General features: G+C 39.9%; 1 protein-coding gene across 14 annotated transcripts in view; it reads left to right on the plus strand.

The window, feature by feature from the left end:
* HPS5 (HPS5 biogenesis of lysosomal organelles complex 2 subunit 2) overlaps positions 1-18,838 on the plus strand; it is a 45,825-nt gene extending 26,987 nt beyond the window's left edge. For 6 of the 14 annotated variants that reach the window (XM_064492521.1, XM_031459917.2, XM_064492518.1 and 3 more), the window contains 3 exons: positions 2,364-2,470; positions 6,848-7,118; positions 8,551-18,838. In XM_064492521.1, coding sequence (XP_064348591.1) covers positions 2,364-2,470; positions 6,848-7,118; positions 8,551-8,611 — 439 coding nt within the window. In that variant the 3' untranslated portion in view covers positions 8,612-18,838. Of the gene's footprint in view, positions 1-187; positions 265-2,363; positions 2,471-6,847; positions 7,119-8,550 lie in introns of those variants that run through there. The other 8 variants (XR_010383388.1, XR_010383390.1, XR_010383386.1 and 5 more) reach the window with 8 other exon arrangements.
* Positions 18,839-21,239: the final 2,401 nt, after the last annotated feature.

Raw genomic sequence — 21,239 nt, forward strand, 5'->3', positions numbered from 1 at the left:
TTGTTTTAAGTGATAGTAAACATCTTTTTTGTTTTTAATTTTGAGCATATTTTATTTTGTGTGTAGAAGAGACTGGCCCTTGCTAATTCCTTTCTCCCCCTTCTGCTTAGTTTTAGCCCCAATTCTCAGGCATGTAGATGGTATTTAGTTAAGAACCTGACTGTGATACGAGTTATAATTGATACAGGGTTTCCAAAGGGAGAGATCAGAATGGGCTCAATAAAATCACTGGTGAAGGACTCTGGGAGGAGGTGAGACTTGGAGGTAAGCCCTAAGGCTGGATAGGCTTTGTATTTAAAAAGGAGTCAGGAAGAGTGCAGGTCAGGTGAGAGAAAAAGCCAGAGCAAGGCTGTGAAAAACTGATACTGCTGTTTATCTGTACCATATATTAGTTAGTTAGTTATTATTGCCTGACGATGTCATCTTATGCCTTCACTTGTATTGTAATCTTTTTGAAATAGTGACATGTGTCTTCCTTTTCTCTCATAATGCATAATTCATAAAGTGCTAGGTACTTGATGCATATTTGTTCATTAATAATGAGGGATGAGACTGGCCAGGTGGTGGATCATGTAAGACCTTGGAAGGCTGTTAGAAGAATTTAGTTATCAGCAGAGACCCTTTTTGACTTTTTGGTACAAAAATTACTTGATAAAAATGGAGCTTTCTGAAGATCATTTCTGGTATCATACATGAGAAGGATTGGAGACGGGAAAGGAAGGTCGGTTAGGAAGCTGTTGCAGTAATTCAGGTATGACTGAATTGATGATTAGTAGGGCAGCAGAAGGAGCACACTCAAGGAGACATTTCAAAGGAAAATGCAGTGGGACCTGTAGATACTGAGTATAGCAAATGAAGGAAGGGGAGAGTCAAGGAGAACTTGCAAAGTTTGCACACTTGGGGGTGTAATATGCTAGTTTTGTACTGAATCTTAAAATTTATAAAGTACATAAGCTTAAATATCTCATAATTGGTGCTTGGCCTCAAATGTCAGTATTTATCACTAGCTTTAATGTTTTTTATTAATTGCTGTATATCAGGGCTGTCTCAACTTTCTGAGGCAGTGGAAATAATTCTGTGCTGTCCAGCTACATGTGGCCACTGAATACTTTTTTTTTTTTAACTTTTTTTTAATTGAGTTATAGTCAGTTTACAATGTTGTGTCAATTTCCAGTGTAGAGCACAATTTTTCAGTTATACATGAACATACATATATTCATTGTCACATTCTTTTTCGCCGTGAGCTACCACAAGATCTTGTATATATTTCCCTGTGCTATACAGTATAAACTTGTTTATCTAGTCTACATATGCCAATCAATATCTACAAATTTTGAACTCCCAGTCTGTCCCTTCCCACCCCCCTCCTCCCTGGCAACCACAAATTTGTATTCTATGTCTATGAGTCTGTTTCTGTTTTGTATTTATGTTCTCTTTTTTTTTTCAGATTCCACATATGAGCGATCTCATATGGTATTTTTCTTTCTCTTTCTGGCTTACTTCACTTAGAATGACATTCTCCAGGGACATCCATGTTGCTGCAAATGGCATTATGTTGTTGGTTTTTATGGCTGAATAGTATTCCATTGTATAAATATACCACATCTTCTTTATCCAGTCATCTGTCGATGGACATTTAGGCTGTTCCCATACCTTGGCTATTATAAATAGTGCTGCTGTGAACATTGGGGCACAGGTGTCTTTTTGAAGTAGGGTTCCTTCTGGATATATGCCCAGGAGCGGGATTCCTGGGTCATATGGCAAGTCTATTCCTAGTCTTTTAAGGAATCTCCATACTGTTTTCCATAGTGGCTGTACCAAACTGCATTCCAGCAGTATAGGAGGGTTCTCTTTTCTCCACAGCCTCTCTAGCATTTGTCATTTGTGGATTTTCGAATGATGGCCATTCTGACTGGTGTGAGGTGATACCTCATTGTAGTTTTGATTTGCATTTCTCTGGTGACTAGTGATATTGAGCATTTTTTCATCTGCCTATTGATCATTTGTATCTCTTCCTTGGAAAGTTGCTTGCTTAGTTCTTCTGCCCATTTTTGGATTGGGTTTGTTTTTTTCTTATAAGTCGTATGTGCTGCTTATGTATTCTGGAGATCAAGCCTTTGTCGCTTTCATCTTTTGCAAAAATTTTATCCCATTCCATAGGTTGTTTTGTTTTGTTTATGGTTTCACCACTGAATACTTGAAATACAGATTGGTTAACTGAAGAACTGACTTTTAAGTTTTATTTACTTTCAGTTAATTTAAATTTAAATAGCCACATGTGGCTAATGTCCACTGTATTGGGCACCATAACTCCAGATAAATTAACTGTCATTTATTCCTTTCTTTGACTTTGGTTTCTTTAGTTTCTGGCCTGGATATCTTATTCTCTGTTTGGAGCTGGAGAGAAGAAGAGAGGCCTTCACCAACATTGTGTATCTGAATGATATGAGCCTGATGGAAGGGGACAATGGTAAGTAAATCCCAAGTGGCTACTCTTAGTTATAACATTTTAGAAGTCATTCCAGAATTTTCAATAAAGAAATTTGATAAACATTTCAGTGATCATGTGTATTATTCTAGCTAGTTGTCAGATTTGTGGAGTTGTTTTTAATCTGTACTACTTGGTATATTATAAAATCATAATTAGAAATAAACTACAAGCAATTTTTCTGTTTATTGAGTCCTACTGTGTGAGGCATTATACTAGATGCTTTTCCATATGCTGTTTAAATGAGATAACAAACCTGTGGGATGGGTTTTACAGAAGTTCTGATTGAGGCCCAGGGAAGGGACAGTTACCTCCCCCACAGTTGTACAACTAGTTGATGCTGGACCTGGTGTTCACACTCAGGTCTGACTATCAGTAAAGCTTATGCTTATGTGTTTTTTTCTTTTTCTCTTCATTGTGTTCCCTTTTTACATAGCCCAAAGTTAGAGATTGTTAAGAAGAACTTAAGGTCAAGTAGCAGTCAGATTTTCCTAAGCCTTCAAAGGTATCTAGATACTTTTTTTTTTTTTAATTTTCATTAATTCAGTACAGATAAAATGGCAGTCAGAAGGCTGGGACTTTGACACACTGATCTCTGAGGTCTGAAGAGTTCATCCTGCACACAGAGAAATGGTCTTGATCTGTTCTGTAGTATTGCTTTATTGGCCTCAGTGTGGAGATGCCAACAGCATGACATCAGGATCCTTCATCTAGCAGTGTGACCTACAGCCTTTTTCAGCCCTGTTGGTGTGGGAGAAGGAAAGTTAGCACCAAGCAAAGAAGCCAGTTGGCTGGCAAGGGTTAGCTTCAGATGTTACAGCTATAGCGATATAACTGAGTCATCTTTGTTTCAGAAATGAAACGAGGGTCAGATGGTTTTGTAGGACTAGAACTATAGACATGCATACCCTTCTGAAAAATAACCAGAAAAGTTAAGGTATAAATGGTTAATGTTTTTAAAGCTACAACATGATGTTTGTTATCTATATATAGAAAAAAATTGAAAAGCCAGGAAGAATGAAGAAAATATCACCTAAAATTCTTCCCCCCCAGTTAAAAGTAGTCTTAATATTTTGTTAACATAATAATGATTAGCTGTTCTTACCCTTGGTGTATTAAGTGGGGGTCTTTTCTTGACTTTTCTCTCTCCTTGTAGCTCATATTAATCACTCTTCAAAGCATGTTGATTCTACTGCCAAATATATATCTCATATCTATCTATTTTCTTTTGCTTCACCACCACCATTCTGGTCCTAGCTACTTGTCTAGACTGCTACAGTAACCTCATAATTGGTCATCTGGTTTCCATTCTTGCCCATCTTTAACCCATTTTCCTTACAGTAGCCAGAATGGTTCTTTTTTTTTAATTAAAAAAATTTTATTGAGGTAACATTGGTGTATAATATTATGTGTACAGCATTATATTTCTACTTTTGTATTACACTCCATTGTACCCACTACCAGAAATTTAGTTTCCATCTGTCACCATGTACTCGCTCCCCTTTACCCATTTCTCCCTGCCTCCCAGTGAACCACTACTCTGTTCTTGTATTTACATGTTTGTTTTTGTTTGGTTTGTTCATTTATTTTGGTTTTTGTTTGTTTTTTATATTCCACATGAGTGAAATGATACGGTGTTTTTCTTCCTATATCTGACTTACTTCACTTAGCATAATACCCTCAAGGTCTATGTTGTCACAAATGGCAAGATTTCATCTTTTTTTTAATGGCTGAGAAGTATTCTGGTGTGTGTGTGTGTGTGTGTATGTATGTATGTATGTGTATTATGTTCATTTTGGTAATGTGAATTATGTGGATTGATTTGTGGAAACAACCATCCTTGCACCCCTTGAATAAATCCCACTTGATCATGGTGTATGCTTCTTTTAATGTACTGTATTAGGTTTGCTAATATTTTGTTGAAAATTTTTACATTTACAATTTATAATTTTTGTTCTCTCTTTTAAAAAATTACTTATTTATATTTATTTTAAAATTTTTAATTAAATTTTTTTAATTAAACAATTTTATTTCTTTTTTTGGGGAAAGTCTTTATCATTCACATCTGAGTGATAGCTTTGCTGGATAGAGTATTCTTCGTTGACAGTTTTTCTCTCTTAGTATTTTGAGAATGTCATTCCAGTCCTTTCAGGCCTATAGAATTTCTGCTAGGAAATCTGTTGATAGCCTAATAGGGGTTCCTTTGTAGGGTACCATTCTTTTTTCCCTGGCTGCATTTAAAACGTTTTGTCATTGACTTTGGACAATTTGAATATAATGTATCTCGGAGAAGGTCTTTTTGTGTTGAGGTAATTAGTTGTTCTGTTAGTTTCATGGACTTGTATGCCCAGTTCCTTCTCCAGGTTTGGGAATTTCTTAGCTATTATTTCTTTAAATAAACTCTCTCCTCCCCTTTCCATCTCTTCTCTTTCTGTGATTCTCACTATCCTAATGTTGCCTTTCCTATAAGAATTGGATTTTTTCATCATTTTAAGGTCTTATTTCTTTTTTCTTCTACTTGTTTCATTTCTAGGTTTCTATCTTCAAGATCACTATTTCTCCCTTCTGTGTGGTCCGCTTGATAATTTTCAATGTTTTCAGTACATTCGTCATCTCATTTGTTGAGTTTTTCATTTCCAGAAGTTGGTTCTTCTTTAGGGTTTTAATCTCTTTTTAAAGTATTCCCCTGTTCATTAATTTTATTCCTCAGTTTTGAAGTATCTTTTTGAGTTTTCTTGTAGCTCTTTGACTTTCTTCATGACAGGTATTTTGAATTCTCTATCAGTTAGATTGCAATATTCTGCGACTTTAAGTTTGGTTTCTGGGGATTTCTCATTTTCCTTTTGTGGTCCAGTGTTACTGTGGTTCTTCATAGTGCTTGATGAGTTGTTCTCTGCTGACACTTTTAAAGTAGTGAGCACCTTTCTGCTTGATTCTAATGATTCAGCAGGTTAGAAATTAGAGGCCTTTCTTTTATTTTCCAGTAGGTGGCGCTATAGCACAGGTTTTTGGTTTCTCTTACCTGAGCAGCCTCTGGTTATATTTGAGTCTGCATTCTCTGCACTCCGCCTTCTCTGTCTGTGGTGTGGTGTAGTGTCCTTGTTATCACCTGTACCTCCAGGGTCATTGATGCCTTGCTTCTGCCATTGTTGCAGGCATTGCTGCCTGGTGCACCAGGATGGTGGGCTCCTCCCTCATGTCCAGGATCCCCTGAGTAGCAGGTTCTGCCGCCTTTACGGGGGAGAGTTGGGAGGTAGTCAGGATTGTGCACGTACCTCTGCTGTGTCCAGTGTTGTAAGATTCATGGGCCCTGAAGCTGCTGGTGAGGGGGTAGTGTCGGGGGGCTGGAGTCATGGGCGCCTCAGAGGCTGGGGATATGGAGTCCCAAGCTCCACTGCCACTGCTGCCCAGTTATCTGTCACGGTAGGTGCCACTGTGGCCGGGAGGCTGTGGTCATGTGTACTGCCTCCCCTGCTACTACCGGGCTCTCTGGTGCTAGAGGGCTAAGATTGCAGGCGCTGCTTCCTCTGTGTTTCCAATCTACCCACCTTTAAATGTACAGATGTGTGGAAAATTCTCCAGTGTCCTGTCACCTTTGTTGCATTGTGGATATTTTACTGGTTGTAGATTGACGGGGAGAGACAAAGGTCGCTATTCACTCTACAGTGTTGCTGACTCCCAGGATGGTTTTTTTAAACAAAAAATTGGATTATGTGACTCTCCTCCTTGAAACTCCTTACACTGGACTCAAAATAAAATCCATATTCTTAAGCTGTTCCCTTTTGGCCTGGCCTTACCATCTCATTCTCACTCCTCACTATTGCTTTTGTGTATTGTAGGCCCTTTTTGAGGTCTTTGAACTCACCAGGTTCTTTCCTGTGTCAAGTTATCTTCCATGTTTCCTTTGTCAGACGTGCAGGCTCCTTCACCCTGCATTCCTGATTCCTCCCCCCAAATTTGTGCACATGTGGACCACGTGCACATGCTCGCTAAGCTTGTCTCATCTTTCACCTCTCTGCTTAAATGTCACTTCCTCATAGAGCTCTTCTATGATCCTCAAAAAAAAAAGCCAAAAAACAAAAAACCCTGCCAGTCTCTCTAATGATTCCTTGGTCTTTTCCTTTATAGCACTTAGCACCGTTTCTAAGTATAGATTTATTTATGTGTTTGTCTAAGTTCTCTTTCCTTTAGACCGTAAGCTCCATGAGAGTACAGGGATTATCGTGTCTGTTTTGCTTCTCATTCGTACTCAGTGCCTCCGTGCTACAACATTCTCACAAACGGTTTTGACCATCTCGTACATGCAGACAGAGTGCTAAGAGTGGTCAGAGCCAACACTATTTCTGTGTGTTCGAGCAGGTTGGAGCCCAGAGACTGTGGAGGAATGGAAGCTGCTTCTACACCTCGTACAGAACAAGAGCACAAAGCCAGCCCCCCAGAAGCCACCAAACGGGAACTTCAGTGATGGGCCTTCCCCTGTCAATGTGGAGAATGTAGCACTCCTGTTAGCTAAGGCTATGGGCCCAGATCGGGCCTGGTCACTATTGCAGGAATGTGGTTTGACCCTTGAGCTGTCAGAGAGGTTTACCAGGACCTGCGATATTTTGAGGATTGCTGAGAAAAGGCAGAGGTAATGTCAGTCTGTCATGCCCCTGTCATGCCCTGTCCCTGGGTGCTTCGGGGATGTAGAAATGGCACAGACTTTCAGAGCTGGGTGGGACTGTAGAGGTTGTCCAGTCCAAACTCCTCACTGACAGATGAGGGAGTGGAGATTCATCTGTTGATTCAGGTGATTAAGGGAAGAGGCTAAAGTAATCTTTTGTTCATAATCATGATCAAGACACTGTTTGGGTTAATGTGAATACCCAAATCTGATGTGTACTCATTTCTTTAAGAACATTAATTGGTACCACATACCTAATTGTCTCAGGGCTATTTTGGTTTCATTTTTGGTTTTAATTAGGTGAAACACAGATAACATAAAATTTATCGTCAGCGATTTTTAAGCGTTAGGTTCCGTGGTGTTGAGTATATCCGTATCATTCTGCAGCCAATTTCCGGGACTCTTCCATCTCACAAAACTGAACCTCTGTATACACATTAAACAAGAATTCCTCATTTCTTCCTCCACCCAGCCCCTGGCAACCACCATTCTCTTTCTGTCTGATTTTGACTACTCTTAAGTGCCTCACATAAGTGGAAGCATACAGTTGTTGTCTTTCTGCGACTGGCTGGTTTCATTTAGCATAATGTCCTCAAGGTTCATTCATGTTCCAGCATGTGCCAGATGTCCTTCCTTTTTAAGGCTGAGTAATAACTTCATTATATGTATGCTCCACATTTTATTTATCCATTCATCTTTCAATAGACACTTGTGTTGCTGCCACCTCTTGGCTCTTCTGAGTAACGCTGCTATGAATATGGGTGTACAAATATTTCTTTAGACCTTGCTTTTATTTCTTTTGGGTATGTACCAAGGAGTGGAACTCCTGGATCAGGTGGTTGTTCTATTTTTAATATTTTGAGGAACCACCATACTGCTGTTTTCCACAGAGGCTGCACCAGTTTGTATTCCCACCCACAGTGCTCAAGAGTTCCAGTTCTTCTGCATCCCACCAACACTACTTATTTTCTGGTTTTTTGGCTAGTAGCTCTCCTAATAGGCATGAGATAATATCTCATTGTATTTTTTATTTGCATTTCCCTAATAATTAGTGATGTTGAACATCTTTTCATAAGATTATTGGCCATTTGAATGTCATCTTTGAAGAAGTACCTATTTAAGTCTTTCCCACTTAAAAATCATATTATTTGTTGTTATTGTATGAGTTCTTTATATACTCGGGGAATTAACCCCTCAGACATATGACTTGCAGATATTTCTCTCCCGTTTTGTAGGACAGGATGCTGTTTCATAGGATGCCTTTTCACTCTGTTCGTTGTGTCTTTTGATGCAGTCAGGCAATGTTTTGAATCCTCTACTTTTTTGTGGGTTTTTAAGTTTTCTGAAAAGAATGAACATTGAAAACTAAATTTGCTTGTTTCTTTTCTTTGGTTTTCAGAGCCTTGATACAAAGCATGCTTGAAAAATGTGATCGGTTTCTCTGGTCTCAGCAGGCCTAGAGGAGGAAGATTCAGCAGGGTGTCTCGGCATTTTGAGAAAAACTGAATCGTGCTCCTCAACCTTCTGAAATCATTTGCTATTGAAGGAAAGGCCCCACCTGAGATCCCTGCAACCTTATTGGGAGCACTTTTGTGTGTGTCTTTAATGTCTGCATTTGTGGCTCTAATTGTGACCTCAGTGTTTTCCAGTCAAAGTTCAATTTGAAAAGGAATCAGTGCTTTTTTGCCGAAATGAAGTGCTCTGGAAGGAGTCAGAATGTGAATGTTCCCAGCTGTGCCATGCTTATTCTGAACAACAGCATTATTTTTCCTTGCTAGTTGGCTGGTGGAATTCTTTTCCTTTTGTGATTGCCATATAGGGAGCAGAAGTTTCTCATCCTGGTTGCATGCAGACATAAGTGTAATTGACAGAAATTGAATTCCTTTTTTATCTTGTCTGGGACTATTGAGAAATTACTGGAAAAAGACCTGGTATAGTGGAATTAACACATAAAATAAGTGAAACAATGAAGATTCAAATTAGATATTTTAAATGAAATGGCCCCATATTTAAACTGAGCTAATTTAAAACCTGTTTTTTTTCTAGTATTTGACATTTTTAAACCTGAATCTATATGTAACTAATTGATTACTAGAAATGTTTTACTATATTTTTTTCCTAAAAAGAGTCGCCCAAAGGAATCATGCACTTTTAAAAATTGTTTTTTAAAAGCCATAATAGAGGAAGGCTGAGTGCTGATAAAGACTGCAACACGTGCTCGTATTCTTTAAGCCAAGTACTAGATTGCACTCCTCAGGCTCCTTATACTCACACTGCATGTTATATTAATACTAAATGTAAAATCTGATTAAAATTTTTATTTGAATAGAATATAGACATGAGATTTATTATGGACAATTTGCAGGAAGTTGTGGGGTAAACCTCAGTGTGGAGTAAGCAAAGTATTGGATACATTGAATGATTCTCTTCTTTTTTTCATTTATAATGCATAACCGTAGGCACAAATTGCTGTCATACTTCCACATGACATTTGGATATGATGAAACCAGATTAACTGAAGAGATTGCCAGAGGAGGGAGGCTTCACCAAGCTTCTTAGAATTTTGAAAAGTGTAGAAAGCCTAATCATTTTGGTCACCAGCGTGTGGTGGGGTATGTGTGGTGTTTCCCTCCTCAAGCAATTCTCCAGTACTAGCTGGGTGTCCTGCAGTTCTCGTTTCATTACCTACTCAGAGAGAGCAGCACATTCTGCAGGGTCAGGGGTCAGCCACACAAGATTGCTGCCACTTCAGATGCCGGTCACAAGTCCAGGTGGTTAACTATACAGGCATACCTCTTTTAAAAAAAAATATTTTTTTAATGAAGTATGGTTGGTTTACAATGTTGTATTAATTTCAGGTATACAGCAAAGTGATTCATGTATATATATATATTCTTTTTTAGAGTCTTCTCCATCATTGGTTATTACAGGATATTGAATATAGTTCCCTATGCTTTACAGTAAGTCCTTGTTGTTTATCTATTTTATACACAGCAGTGTGTATCTGTTAATTCCGAACTCCTAATTTATCCCTCCCCATGCATTTTCCCTTTGGTAGCAGTAAGTTTGTTTTCTGTGTCTGTGAGGTCTGTGAGTCTGTTTCTGTTTTGTAAAAAAGTTCATTTGTGTAATTTTCTTTATGGGTAATTTTTTTAGATTCCACATATAAGTGATATTATATGGCAGTTTTCTTTCTCTTTCTGGCTTACTTCACTTAGGATGATGATCTCCAGGTCCACCCATGTTGTTGCAAATGGCATTATTTTATTTTTTATGGCCAAGTAGTATTCCATTGTATATATATACCACAACTTCTTTATCCAATCATCTGTTGATGGACATTTAGGTTGCTTCCATGTCTTGGCTATTGTAAATAGTGCTCCTGTGAACACTGGGGTGCATGTATCTTTTCAAGTTAGCCTTTCCTGTGAATATGTACCCAGGAGTGGGATTGCTGGATTGTAGAGTAAATCTATTTTTAGTTTTTTGAGGAATCTCCATACTGTTCGCCATAGTGGCTGTACCAAACTACATTCCTGCCAGCAATGTAGGAGGGTTCCCCTTTCTCTACACCCTCTCCAGCATTTATGGTTTGTAGACTTTTTAGTGATGGCCATTCTGAATAGCCTCATACAATGAGGTGATACTTCATTGTAGTTTTGATTTCCATTTCTCTGATAATTAGCAATATTGAGCATTTTTTAATGTACTTATTATTCTGTCCACTTTTTGATTGGAATATTTGGTTTTTTGATATTGAGTTGTATGAGCTGTTTGTATATTTTGGAAATTAAGCCCTTTCAGTCACATTATTTGCAAATATTTTCTCCCATTCCATAGATTGTCTCTTGTTTTGTTGATGGTTTCCTTTGCTGTGCAAAAGCTTGTATTTGTTTGGGTCCCATTATTTAGTCTTGCTTTTTTTCTTTTGCTTTGGGAGACTGATCTAGGAAAATATTGCTGTGGCTTATGTTGGAAAATGTTTTGAGACACACCTCTTTTTTATTGCACTCTGCTTTATTGCACTTTGCAGACATTGGTTTTTTTTTTTTTTTTTCCATCCACAAATTGAAGGTTTGTGACAACCCTGTGTTGAGTAAATCTACTTACTGGCACAGTTTTTCCAATAGGATTTCCTCACTTCCTGTCATTGTGTCAGATTTTTGTAATTATGTAATATTTCAGACTTTTTCATTATTGTATTATGGTAATCTGTGATCAGTGATCTTCAGTGTTACGCTGTAATTATTTTGTGGCACCACTGCACGCATGTAAAATGGCAACCTTAATTAAGAAATGTATGTGTTCTGACTGCAGCACTGACTCTGTTGTTCCCCGTCTCTCTCCCTCTCTCTGGGAGACACAACAATATTGGGATTAGGCCAGTTAATAACCCTATGGTGACCTCTAAGTGTTCAAGTGAAAGGAAGAGTTTCACATCTCTCACTTTGAATCAAAAGCTGGAAATGATTAAGCTTAGTGAGGAAGGTGTGTTGAAAGCGCTACCTCTCTTTGATTCTGTGACGGGTGAGAGAGGTGAGGAAGCTGCAGAAGAAAAGTCTGTAGCTAGCATAGGTTGGCTCATGAAGTTTAAGGAAAGAAGCTGTCTCCATAACATCAAAGTGCTAGGTGAAGCAGCAGGTGCTGGTGTAGACGCTGCAGTGAGTTATCCAGAAGATCTGAGATAATTCCTAAAGGTAGCTACACAGAACAACAGGTTTTCAGTGTAGACAAAACAGCCTCATATTGGGAAAGGATGCCATGCAGTACTTAATAGCTAGAGAGGAGAAGTCAATACCTGACTCCAAAGCTTCCAAGGACAGGCTGCCTCTCCTGTTAGGGGCTGATGCAGGTGGTGACTTTAAGTTGAAGCCAATGCTTATTTATCATTGCAGAATCTATGGGTCCTTAAGAATTGTGCTAAATCTGCTCTGCCTGTGCTCTGTAAAGGGGATGACAGCGTGGATGACAGTACCAGTGTTTACAGCATCACAGTTTAATGAACATTTTAAGCTCACTGTTGAGCCCTACTGCTCAGAAAAAAAAGATTCCTTTCAAAATATTACTGCTCATTGACAATGCATTTGGTCACACAAGAGCTCTGATGGACATGTACAAGATCCGTGTTTTTATGTCTACTCATACAGTACCCATTCTGCAGCCCATGGATCAAGGAGTAATTTCAACTTTCAATCTTACTGCTTAAGAAATACATGTTGTAAGGCTGTAACTGCCATAGATAATGATTCCTCTGATGGATTTGGGCAAAGTAAATTGGAAACCTGGAAAGGATGCACCATTCTAGATGCCATTAAGAACATTCACAATTCATGGGGAGAGGCTAACGTATTAACAACAGGAGTTTGAAAGCTCTAATGGGTGGCTTTGAGGAGTTCAAGACTTCAGTGGAGGAAGTAACTGCAGATGTGGTGGAAATAACAAGAGAACTATAATAAGAAGTGGGGCTTGAAGATGTGACTCAATTGCTGCAATCTCACGATGAAACTTTAACAGGTGAGGAGTTGCTTCTTATGAATGAGCAAAGAAAGTGGTTTCTTGAGATGGAATCTACTCTTGGTGAAGACTGTTGAAATGACAGCAAAGGATTTAGAATATTACAAAAACTTAGTTGATAAAGCAGTGACATTGTTGAGAGAAAATTGACTCCAATTTTGAAAGAAGTTCTACTGTGAGTAAAATGCTATGAAATAGCATTGCATGCTACAGAGAAACCATTTATGAAAGGAAGAATCAATTGATGTGGCAGACTTCTGTGCGGTCTTACTTTAAGAAATTGCCACAGCCACTCCAGCTTCAGCAAACAACACCCTGATCGGTGAGCAACCATCGATATGGAGGCAAGACCCTCCACCAGCAAAAAGATTATAACTCACTGAAGTCTCAGATGATGGTTAGCATGTCTTAGCATTAAAGTATTTTTAAAGTAAGATATATACATTGTTTTTTAAAGATATAATGCTTTTGCATGCTTAATCGATTATAGTATAGTGTAAACTAAATTTTACATGTGCTGGGAAACCAAAAAATTCATGTGGCTTGCTTTATTGCTATGGTCTGGGACCAAACTCACAATTATCTCTTGAGGTATGACTATGCTTCTGACTGACGGGCTATGAATCACAGGTTCCTGTGACTGCTCCCTTGGGTTCAGTTAATTTGGTAGTGTGGCTCACAGAACTCAGAGAAACGTGTTACTTACTAGGTTATCAGTTTATCCTCAAAGGATGTCATTCAGGAACAGCTGGATGGAAGGGCAAGGAGCTTCCATGCCCTCTTCCAATGCCACTCTCACTGAATCTCCACGTGGGCAACACCTGGAAGCTCTAGATAAAGCAGTGGCAGGATTGAGAGGGGAGATGGGCTGGAGGTTGAGTTTAATCACCAGTGGCCAAGGTCGGAAAATTCCAACCCTCAAAGCACATGGTTGGCTCCACGGGCAACCAGCTCCTATCCTTAGGTACAGTCCAAAACTCATCTCATTAATGTAACAAATGACAGCTTTCTCACTCTCCTCCCTTTGGAAATTCCAAGGATTTTAGGACCTCTATGCCAGGAAAGAGGATGAAGACCAAATACATTTTCTTACAAATCACAATAGCACACCTTCCCAATAGGATCAGCTGGATCATGGCTGTTACTAGAGTATGTTGAATGTGAGTGTGTACTAAGGGAATGAGGGAGAGCTCTCCTTTCACAGTCAGCTTTTGCCATTACACAGTGACTGTCCAGAAGAGGGCCCAGAGGAGATCGCAGCAGGAGGAGACAGCCTGGCACAGTTGTGCAATCATTTCCCTGCAGATTTTTCTAGGGCACGTCACAGCAATCCTCATTTTCCAAGAGGGTACAGAGAATTTTCTAGCATTAAAAAAAAAAAAACAACAAAAACTCATTCGGCTAGACATTAAAATTTGAAACAGTCTACTTGGTTATTAGGCAGAATTTTCAAGTACAACTTGTGATCTTTCACTTGCCTAAAAATGCTGGCAGACTGATTCCTGGTTGCCTCATTTTTACTTTTCCTTCCAGACATGACCTGTGTTTACCAGGAGTACAAGGGTAGCATAGTGGCCAAGAGCTTGGGTTCTGAGGCAGACTTTCTGGCTTTGAATATCTGCATTTGTACAAACAACTTTATAGAGAAGTTACTTTGTTTCTCCAAGTTTCAGTTTTCTCATAATAGGGCTAATAGCACTTGCCTAGGGTATACTGGGGCTAATAACACTTGATTAGGGTAGTTTGAGGCTTAAATTAAATAATGAAAGTGATTCACACAGTGCACAGAGTGAGATTCAAACTACCCTGTTGTGATCATTAAATGAGACTAAAATGCAGAGCATAGTGCCTGTGGCATAATGTCTACTTAATAAATGTTAGCTGTTATTTGAAAGATTTGGAATATCATTTCATCTGGTAGTGATCAGACCCGTGTAAATTGGTTTACCTGAATCAGAGTGAGTGGTATTATTGCAAACAACTTCGCATGCCTGATAGTGAGGCTGTTGCCAAAATACCAGCCAAATAACTCAGAGACCGGGTCTTGGAGCTTAGAAGGGAAGAGGCAGCTTTATTGCTTCTCTGGGCAAAGGGGGCTCACAGCAGGATTGTGCCTTCAAAACTGTGAACCCACCTTGGGGATGGGATGGGGTGGTTGTCTAGCCGTAGCTCAAACAATAAAGCATTGATAACAATCAACAGAATCCTCTTCTCATCAGAAGACTTAGAATGGCGTCATGATGGCTCCAGGCGACCAGTTCTATAGAGGCCAGTGGTTGTCACTTTTTTGATCTCTATCTCGTAAGCACTCAAGGCTTGGTCTTCTTGGTATTTAGCCTACTTTGTAAGGTTAAATTCTGTGACCTTCTCCCTGGAGATCGACTCAGAGACTGAGGCGGAAAGCCCCATAAAAAGACCAGCAGGACCCCTAGGCAGGGCCGCTGCTCTCCTCTTAGCACCGTCCGGTTCCCTGGCCCAGAGGCTCTATCTCACTTTTTGTTTCTAAAGCGGCTAACTTACATCCAGAATTGTATTGGTTCCCTGAGCTCACTTCTGATTGGTTATTACTCTCACTTCTGACTGGTCCACTTCCCTAATTTCTGATTGGTCCATTTGTAGTACTTCATTTGCATGGAGCTCACTCCTGATTGGTCTATTTCTACAAAGCTTGTTTCCGGTTGGTCAACTTCTGTTGTACTTTATTTGCATATGATGTTGCTAAGTGTAAAACTGGCAGCCTATAAAAGGCCTGTGTAAACCTACAGACGGGGTCCAGAGCTTGAAGTGTTAACTCCTCTGGGCCTGCTGGTATGGTGTAATAAACCTGAGTTCTCCAACTCTCCGAGTGCTGCTTGGTCTCTCACCCGGATCCAGGTTGCTGTCACAACTGAGCTGTAACACATTTTTCTGCAACAAGACCAAGCATGATTACAGCTTTTGATTACTGGAATAAAGTAGAAAACAGTGAGAATAATAGCTTTAGTTTGAACAATGGGCCTGGAACTGTGACTAGTAACCGGTCAGTCAAGTCAGTTGACCATTTTAAGGGCAAGCATAAGAATAAGCAATCTGTTAGCCTAAATGTGGCCATTTTATTAATCCTCTTTCAAGGCCAAAGAAACCAAGATGGCAGAGTTTGGAGCAGAGAAAGGTTTATGCAGGGCCAAATAAGGAGAAGAGGTGATGCATGCACAAAAACCTCCAACTCCCCAGTGGTTTTCAGGGAGAAGTTTTTATAGGCAAAATTTGGGGTAAGGGCTACAGGATGTGTGACTTTCTTCTGACTGGTTGGTGATGAGGTAACAGTGTGGTGCTCCACGAATCTTGTGCTCAGCCTGAAGTTGCCATCTAGCCCGTGAGTGGGGGCCTTAGTTCCTTTGGAAGAACTCAAAGATAAGGTTTTGTATATTACTTGAGGAGGAACCAGGATCCTTCTTTAAGTGCTGCACTGTTGTGTCTTGATTGCTTCTCCTTTGTTTCTGCATTCCCTCACTTCCCTGATTAGTAACTGTTTGAATCTGCTCTTTGGTATTCAGGAAAGTCTAGAAGGCTGAAGCCTTTATCCTGCAAATAAGAAAGAAGACACAGAAAGGCTTTGGTACCCAGAAGGGTCCCAGTGGGAAGATGAAAAGTGAAATTAATAATTTCCTTGTGTGTATTAATTTGTCACTGCCCTGGTCAGGGCTCAAAACTTTGTTATCATCCTTGCGTCTTCCCCCTTCTTCAAACCTTGCTTCCAGTTACTAGGTAAATCTGATGCAGGAAAAATGGATGTGGAGCATGAGGGCCATGTCCCAGGCTTCCGTTGAGCCCCTGGGACGTGCCACACCAAGTGTGGGCCCTTGGCTTTGTGCTGGAAAGAATTCAAGAGCAAGCCACAATTGAATAAAGGTAGATTTATTTAGAGATACATTAAAAGGCAAGAAAAAGGCCATGAAGTGTGGGGGTTGGGTGCTCAGATTACAGTAAAATTAGGCACACACTCCATAAAATGTGGGCCATCTCTGGAAGAGGGAGAGGGAAAGAGCAAGGTGCTCTCAGGTTTTTGGGCTGGGTAGCTTCATATGCTAATAAGTGGAAGGACCAGTCTAACTACCTTGGGGAAGGGGCTGGGATTCCCAGGAAGTTGGCCACTGGCACTCTTTGACCTTTTGTGGCTAGCCTTGGGACTGTCATGGTGCCTGTAGGCATGTTATTCACCATACTAATATATTACAATGGATGTATAATGAAGCTCAAGTTCTGCTGTAAGTCAAAGTTCCCACCATCTTGAGCCTCAAGGCCTACAGGGGGTTGAATTAGGCCTTGGTGTTAATTGCTGTGCTATTCCTTGAATGTCTGTGCCGTGCCCCCTTCCTGTCTCAAGTCCCCTCAATTCTACATTAGTGGTGTTTTCCGTTAGTCATTTATTTTTCCATTTTTTATTTCCGCAAGCCCACACTTTCATTACTTCTTGCCTAGATAATTGCAACAGTCTTAAGGGAAGTTTCTTTACCTCTGTTAAAAAACAAAATTCAACAGAGTAAATTTGAAGATCTAATTGGCTTTATTCAGTAATTCATGAAGCAGGCAGCACCCCATCTAGCAACGAGAAGAGTGCTCCAAGGAGGTGTACCAAAAGGAAGGCTTTTATAGGAGGAACGATAGGACAAGGGAGTTATTAGCAAAAGAAAAGGAAGGCTTATTTTTAGGTCTGGACATCTACTTTGGGGGCCTAGGGGAACCATCAAGACTTTTATCATGCAGATTGCATCTTCTTCCTCTAGGAGAGGATGGAGGGGGCCTATGTGACAGATTATTTCTTTGATGCTGACCAGAAAATTCCACTGGTTAAGATTACATTTCCGGGGAAGGTTGAAGCTGCAATTAAGTCAAACCTAGGTTTGGTATCATGGGCTTTAGCTCGAGTGACACCTTTTTGGGCCAGTGGCTTTCCTCTTTACCGCTTCTAAATACTGCCTTCCCCACCACCACCACGCAGTCTCAGCACATGAAGATGGAACTAACATTAGGTGTCACCCAGTCAGGTGATCACAAACTTGCCACACATCCGAATCACCGGAGGGGCTTGTTAAAAATATACATGCTAGTGGTTGCCAAGGGGGCCAGGGGTGGGAAGGGACAGACTGGGATTTCAAAATTTTAGATACTGACAGGCATATGCAGAATAGATAAACAAGATTATACTGTGTAGCACAGGGAAATATATACAAGATCTTGTGGTAGCTCACAGCAAAAAAAAAAAAAATATGTGACTGAATATATGTATGTTCATGTATAACTGAAAGATTGCGCTCTACACTGGAACTTGACAAAACATTGTAAAATGACTATAACTCAATAAAAATGTTAAATATATATATACACACACACACACACACATGCTAGGATCCTGCTGCAGGCCTGGAATTTGTAGCTCTAAGGACTAACTCAACCTCCTTCAACTTGTCTCCTACCCCCGCATTGTTCCTAAATTTAGATGGAGAGTTATCCTAGCTTCTAGATAAACCTAGGCCCCGAGACAGAGTGATTGTCTGGGTCTCATGGGAAGTTAACTGGGGATCCATTGTCAGAATCCTGCCCTCTTGAGGCACAACTTTAATCAAGATGCTTCCCATTTAGAAATTTCGGTGGCTCCCTTTAGTTTTCAAAATGAAGCCCAAATCCTTGAGCTTGGTATTTATGGCTGATGAAACAAAATTATTTTAAGCCAGACAAGAAAAAAAGTTAACAAAATTTTCACTGCTGTTTGAGCTACTCTCCCCTCTCCTTTAGTGTACATTGTGACCTGCATTGTGCATTAACTTGGTTCCCTTAAAAAACACAGGAATGCTTTCTTGCCAAAGAGGAGGGAAAAAAAAAAAAGAAGCAATTTCCTCCTAGTGCCAACAAAGTAACTCCTTCAGAGTTTACATTTCCTTCCTTAATCCTGTAAGTAGGGTTCCTTCCACTACTCCCCTTGTTTGACTGTGTAAACTGTCAGTATGTCACTTGGATGTCTAACCCTTTGTCTCAAAACCTTGTATAACTGCTTTGATCTCTAATGGGTGGAATGGTCCTCAGAGCTTTCTGAAGGACTATCTCCTGGGTTGTAATCTTCAAGGTGGCTTGAGTTAAATTCTCTATTTCCTTCTTAGATTGGACTATTGATTAAAGTTTTTCATTGACAAGGCCCTCTGTGACTTCTTCCCAGACTCTTAGTCTCAGTTTCAGAGCCCAAGTTTGTGTCTCATCCTGGGCTCTCTGTTTCCTGAATACACTCCACACTTGCCCTCTGACTGTGCTCAACCCTGACTTGCCCTTTGTCCCAGTGCCCAGCTACTGAAATTCCCCGAGTTCTGTCCCTTCAGGTTCCTCATGTCAAGTTTTGTTTTTAAAATTGTAAGATGCAAATAACATAAAATCTACCATCTTAAACATTTTGTGGCACAACAAGGCACTGAAATCTCTCCTCGTGGCAGGAACAGTAACTTCAGAGTAAGGTCACGGCAAACCCCACCTTTTCCCACCCCTTCACTTAAAAGAAATTTGGATGCCATCAAACTTGCTGAGTAATATTACAGGATTACAACCCAGCGCTGCTGCGTGGAGAGGATGAATCGAGTTTCCAGTCAGCCCTGGTCTAGTGGATCAAATACAAACCACAGGAGAGGCCCGGAAAATTCCTGCTTGTACTTCTTCCCAGGGGGCTTCAGAAAAATACCTACTGGCCCCATCAAGTCCTTAATACAGAGAATGTTTTCCCAGATTGTGGTTTCCCCATCTTGCCCAAGTCATACATTATTTTAGATGGGCAGCTCTCTGAATCAATCTGAATATTTAAGTTGATATATTCTCCCAGTGATCTAGGCATTATTTGTATCTGATATTAGTGGGTAAAGCCTGGGTTTAGTGTAAAAGCACTGATGTTGCGTCAGCGTTTCTAGTTCCCTGGGTGGGTAGCTTTTCCTGTTAGACTGCCTGTCTTCATGGCATGAGGCCTGTGCAGTCATGCAGAGCCCCGTAGTTAGCACGGCCCTGTGGTTGGTTTAATGCCCTGCTTTCACCATCTTGGAATTTTCTAATAATTTCTGAACAAGGTCCCCACGTTTTATTTGGCACTGGTACCCAACGTTATGCAACTGGCCCTAGCTGCCATAGCAGATCTGAGGTGGAGCTTGAGATTTTGCATTTCTGACAGAATCCCAGCTGACAGACTCACAGCTTATTCTGTACTCAGTTTATTTAGGCTTAAATAAACTTTCTTTGGAGAAAGAGCTTTCTGTGAGGGCTGCCTAGGAACTTGACTCCAACTGGATCAAATACACGTCTAGACTCTCTAGTTCTGCTCCTCCAGTGCTACTGGGTGCTGATTGGAATGGTCTTTATTAATATTTTTTAACTGAGATATAATTAACGTACAATTTTATAGGTATGTGACATAATGATTTAATACTTGTATATATTGTGAAATGATTACCACAATAAGTCTAGTTAACATTCATCACCGTACATAGTTACAAGGTTTTTTTCCTTGTAATGAGAACTGTTACATACTTACATGTGGAATCTAAAAAGTATAACAAACTAGTGAATATAACAAAAAAAGAAACAAACTCAGATATAGAAAACAAGTTCGTGGTTACCAGTGGGGAGAGAGAGGAACAAGATAGGGGTAGGGGATTCAGAGGTACAAACCACCCTGTATAAAATAAGTAAGCTATGGGGATGCACAGGGAATATGGCCAATATTTTACAATAACTATAAGTGGAGCATAACCTTAAGAAACTGGAATCACTATGTTTTACACCTGAAATTTGTATAATATTGTACATCAACTATACCTCATTAAAAATAATTTTAAAAAAGAAAAGAAAAAATATATGAACCCCCATGTTAATTGCATTATTTACAACAGCCAAGATGTGGAAGGCACCTAAGTACCTAAGTGTCCATTGATGGATGAAGGGATAAAGGAAATGTGGTATGGACATGTAAAATAGATACACCTTTTGTAAGAAATGTAATCTATTTCTCCTACCTTGAAAAAAATTCCCTTTTTACTCATAAGTTAAAAATTAAATTATTTCAATCATTCACTTGCTCAATAAGTGTTTGTTAAGGTCCTATTAAGTGCCAGATAATTTGCTTAGTGCTTGATATTTAAAGTTAAATAAGACAGAAATTGTTACAAACTACAGTGGAAGACAGAAAACAAGAGAACAATCAAAACAAAAAACTCCAAAATAACAGAAAAAGTAAACCAAGAAATGAATAATACAATCATACAATTAATTAATACAAAATAATACAATTTTCCTTTATCTCAATGGTTGTCTTCATCCACAGGTCATTGTCCCTGTTGTACAACCCTGAGGAAACAGGGCAGGTCTGCTCTGCCCGGCAGCCTCAGGCAGGAGGACAGCTCTGCTGTCAGGGCTGGAGGGGCTGAGGCAGGGCCACCTGGGCTGCAGAGGGGAAGGGTTTGGAGCTCTGGGATGGAGACCCCTGTGGTTAGAGGACAACTCCTCCAGCCTGGACCTTGCTTTCCTGGTCATTTGCTCAGGATGGTCCCTGCTGGGCCAGACAGCTGA

This window comes from Camelus dromedarius, chromosome 12, assembly GCF_036321535.1.
Source record: "Camelus dromedarius isolate mCamDro1 chromosome 12, mCamDro1.pat, whole genome shotgun sequence".
Classification (NCBI taxonomy): Eukaryota; Metazoa; Chordata; class Mammalia; order Artiodactyla; family Camelidae; genus Camelus; species Camelus dromedarius.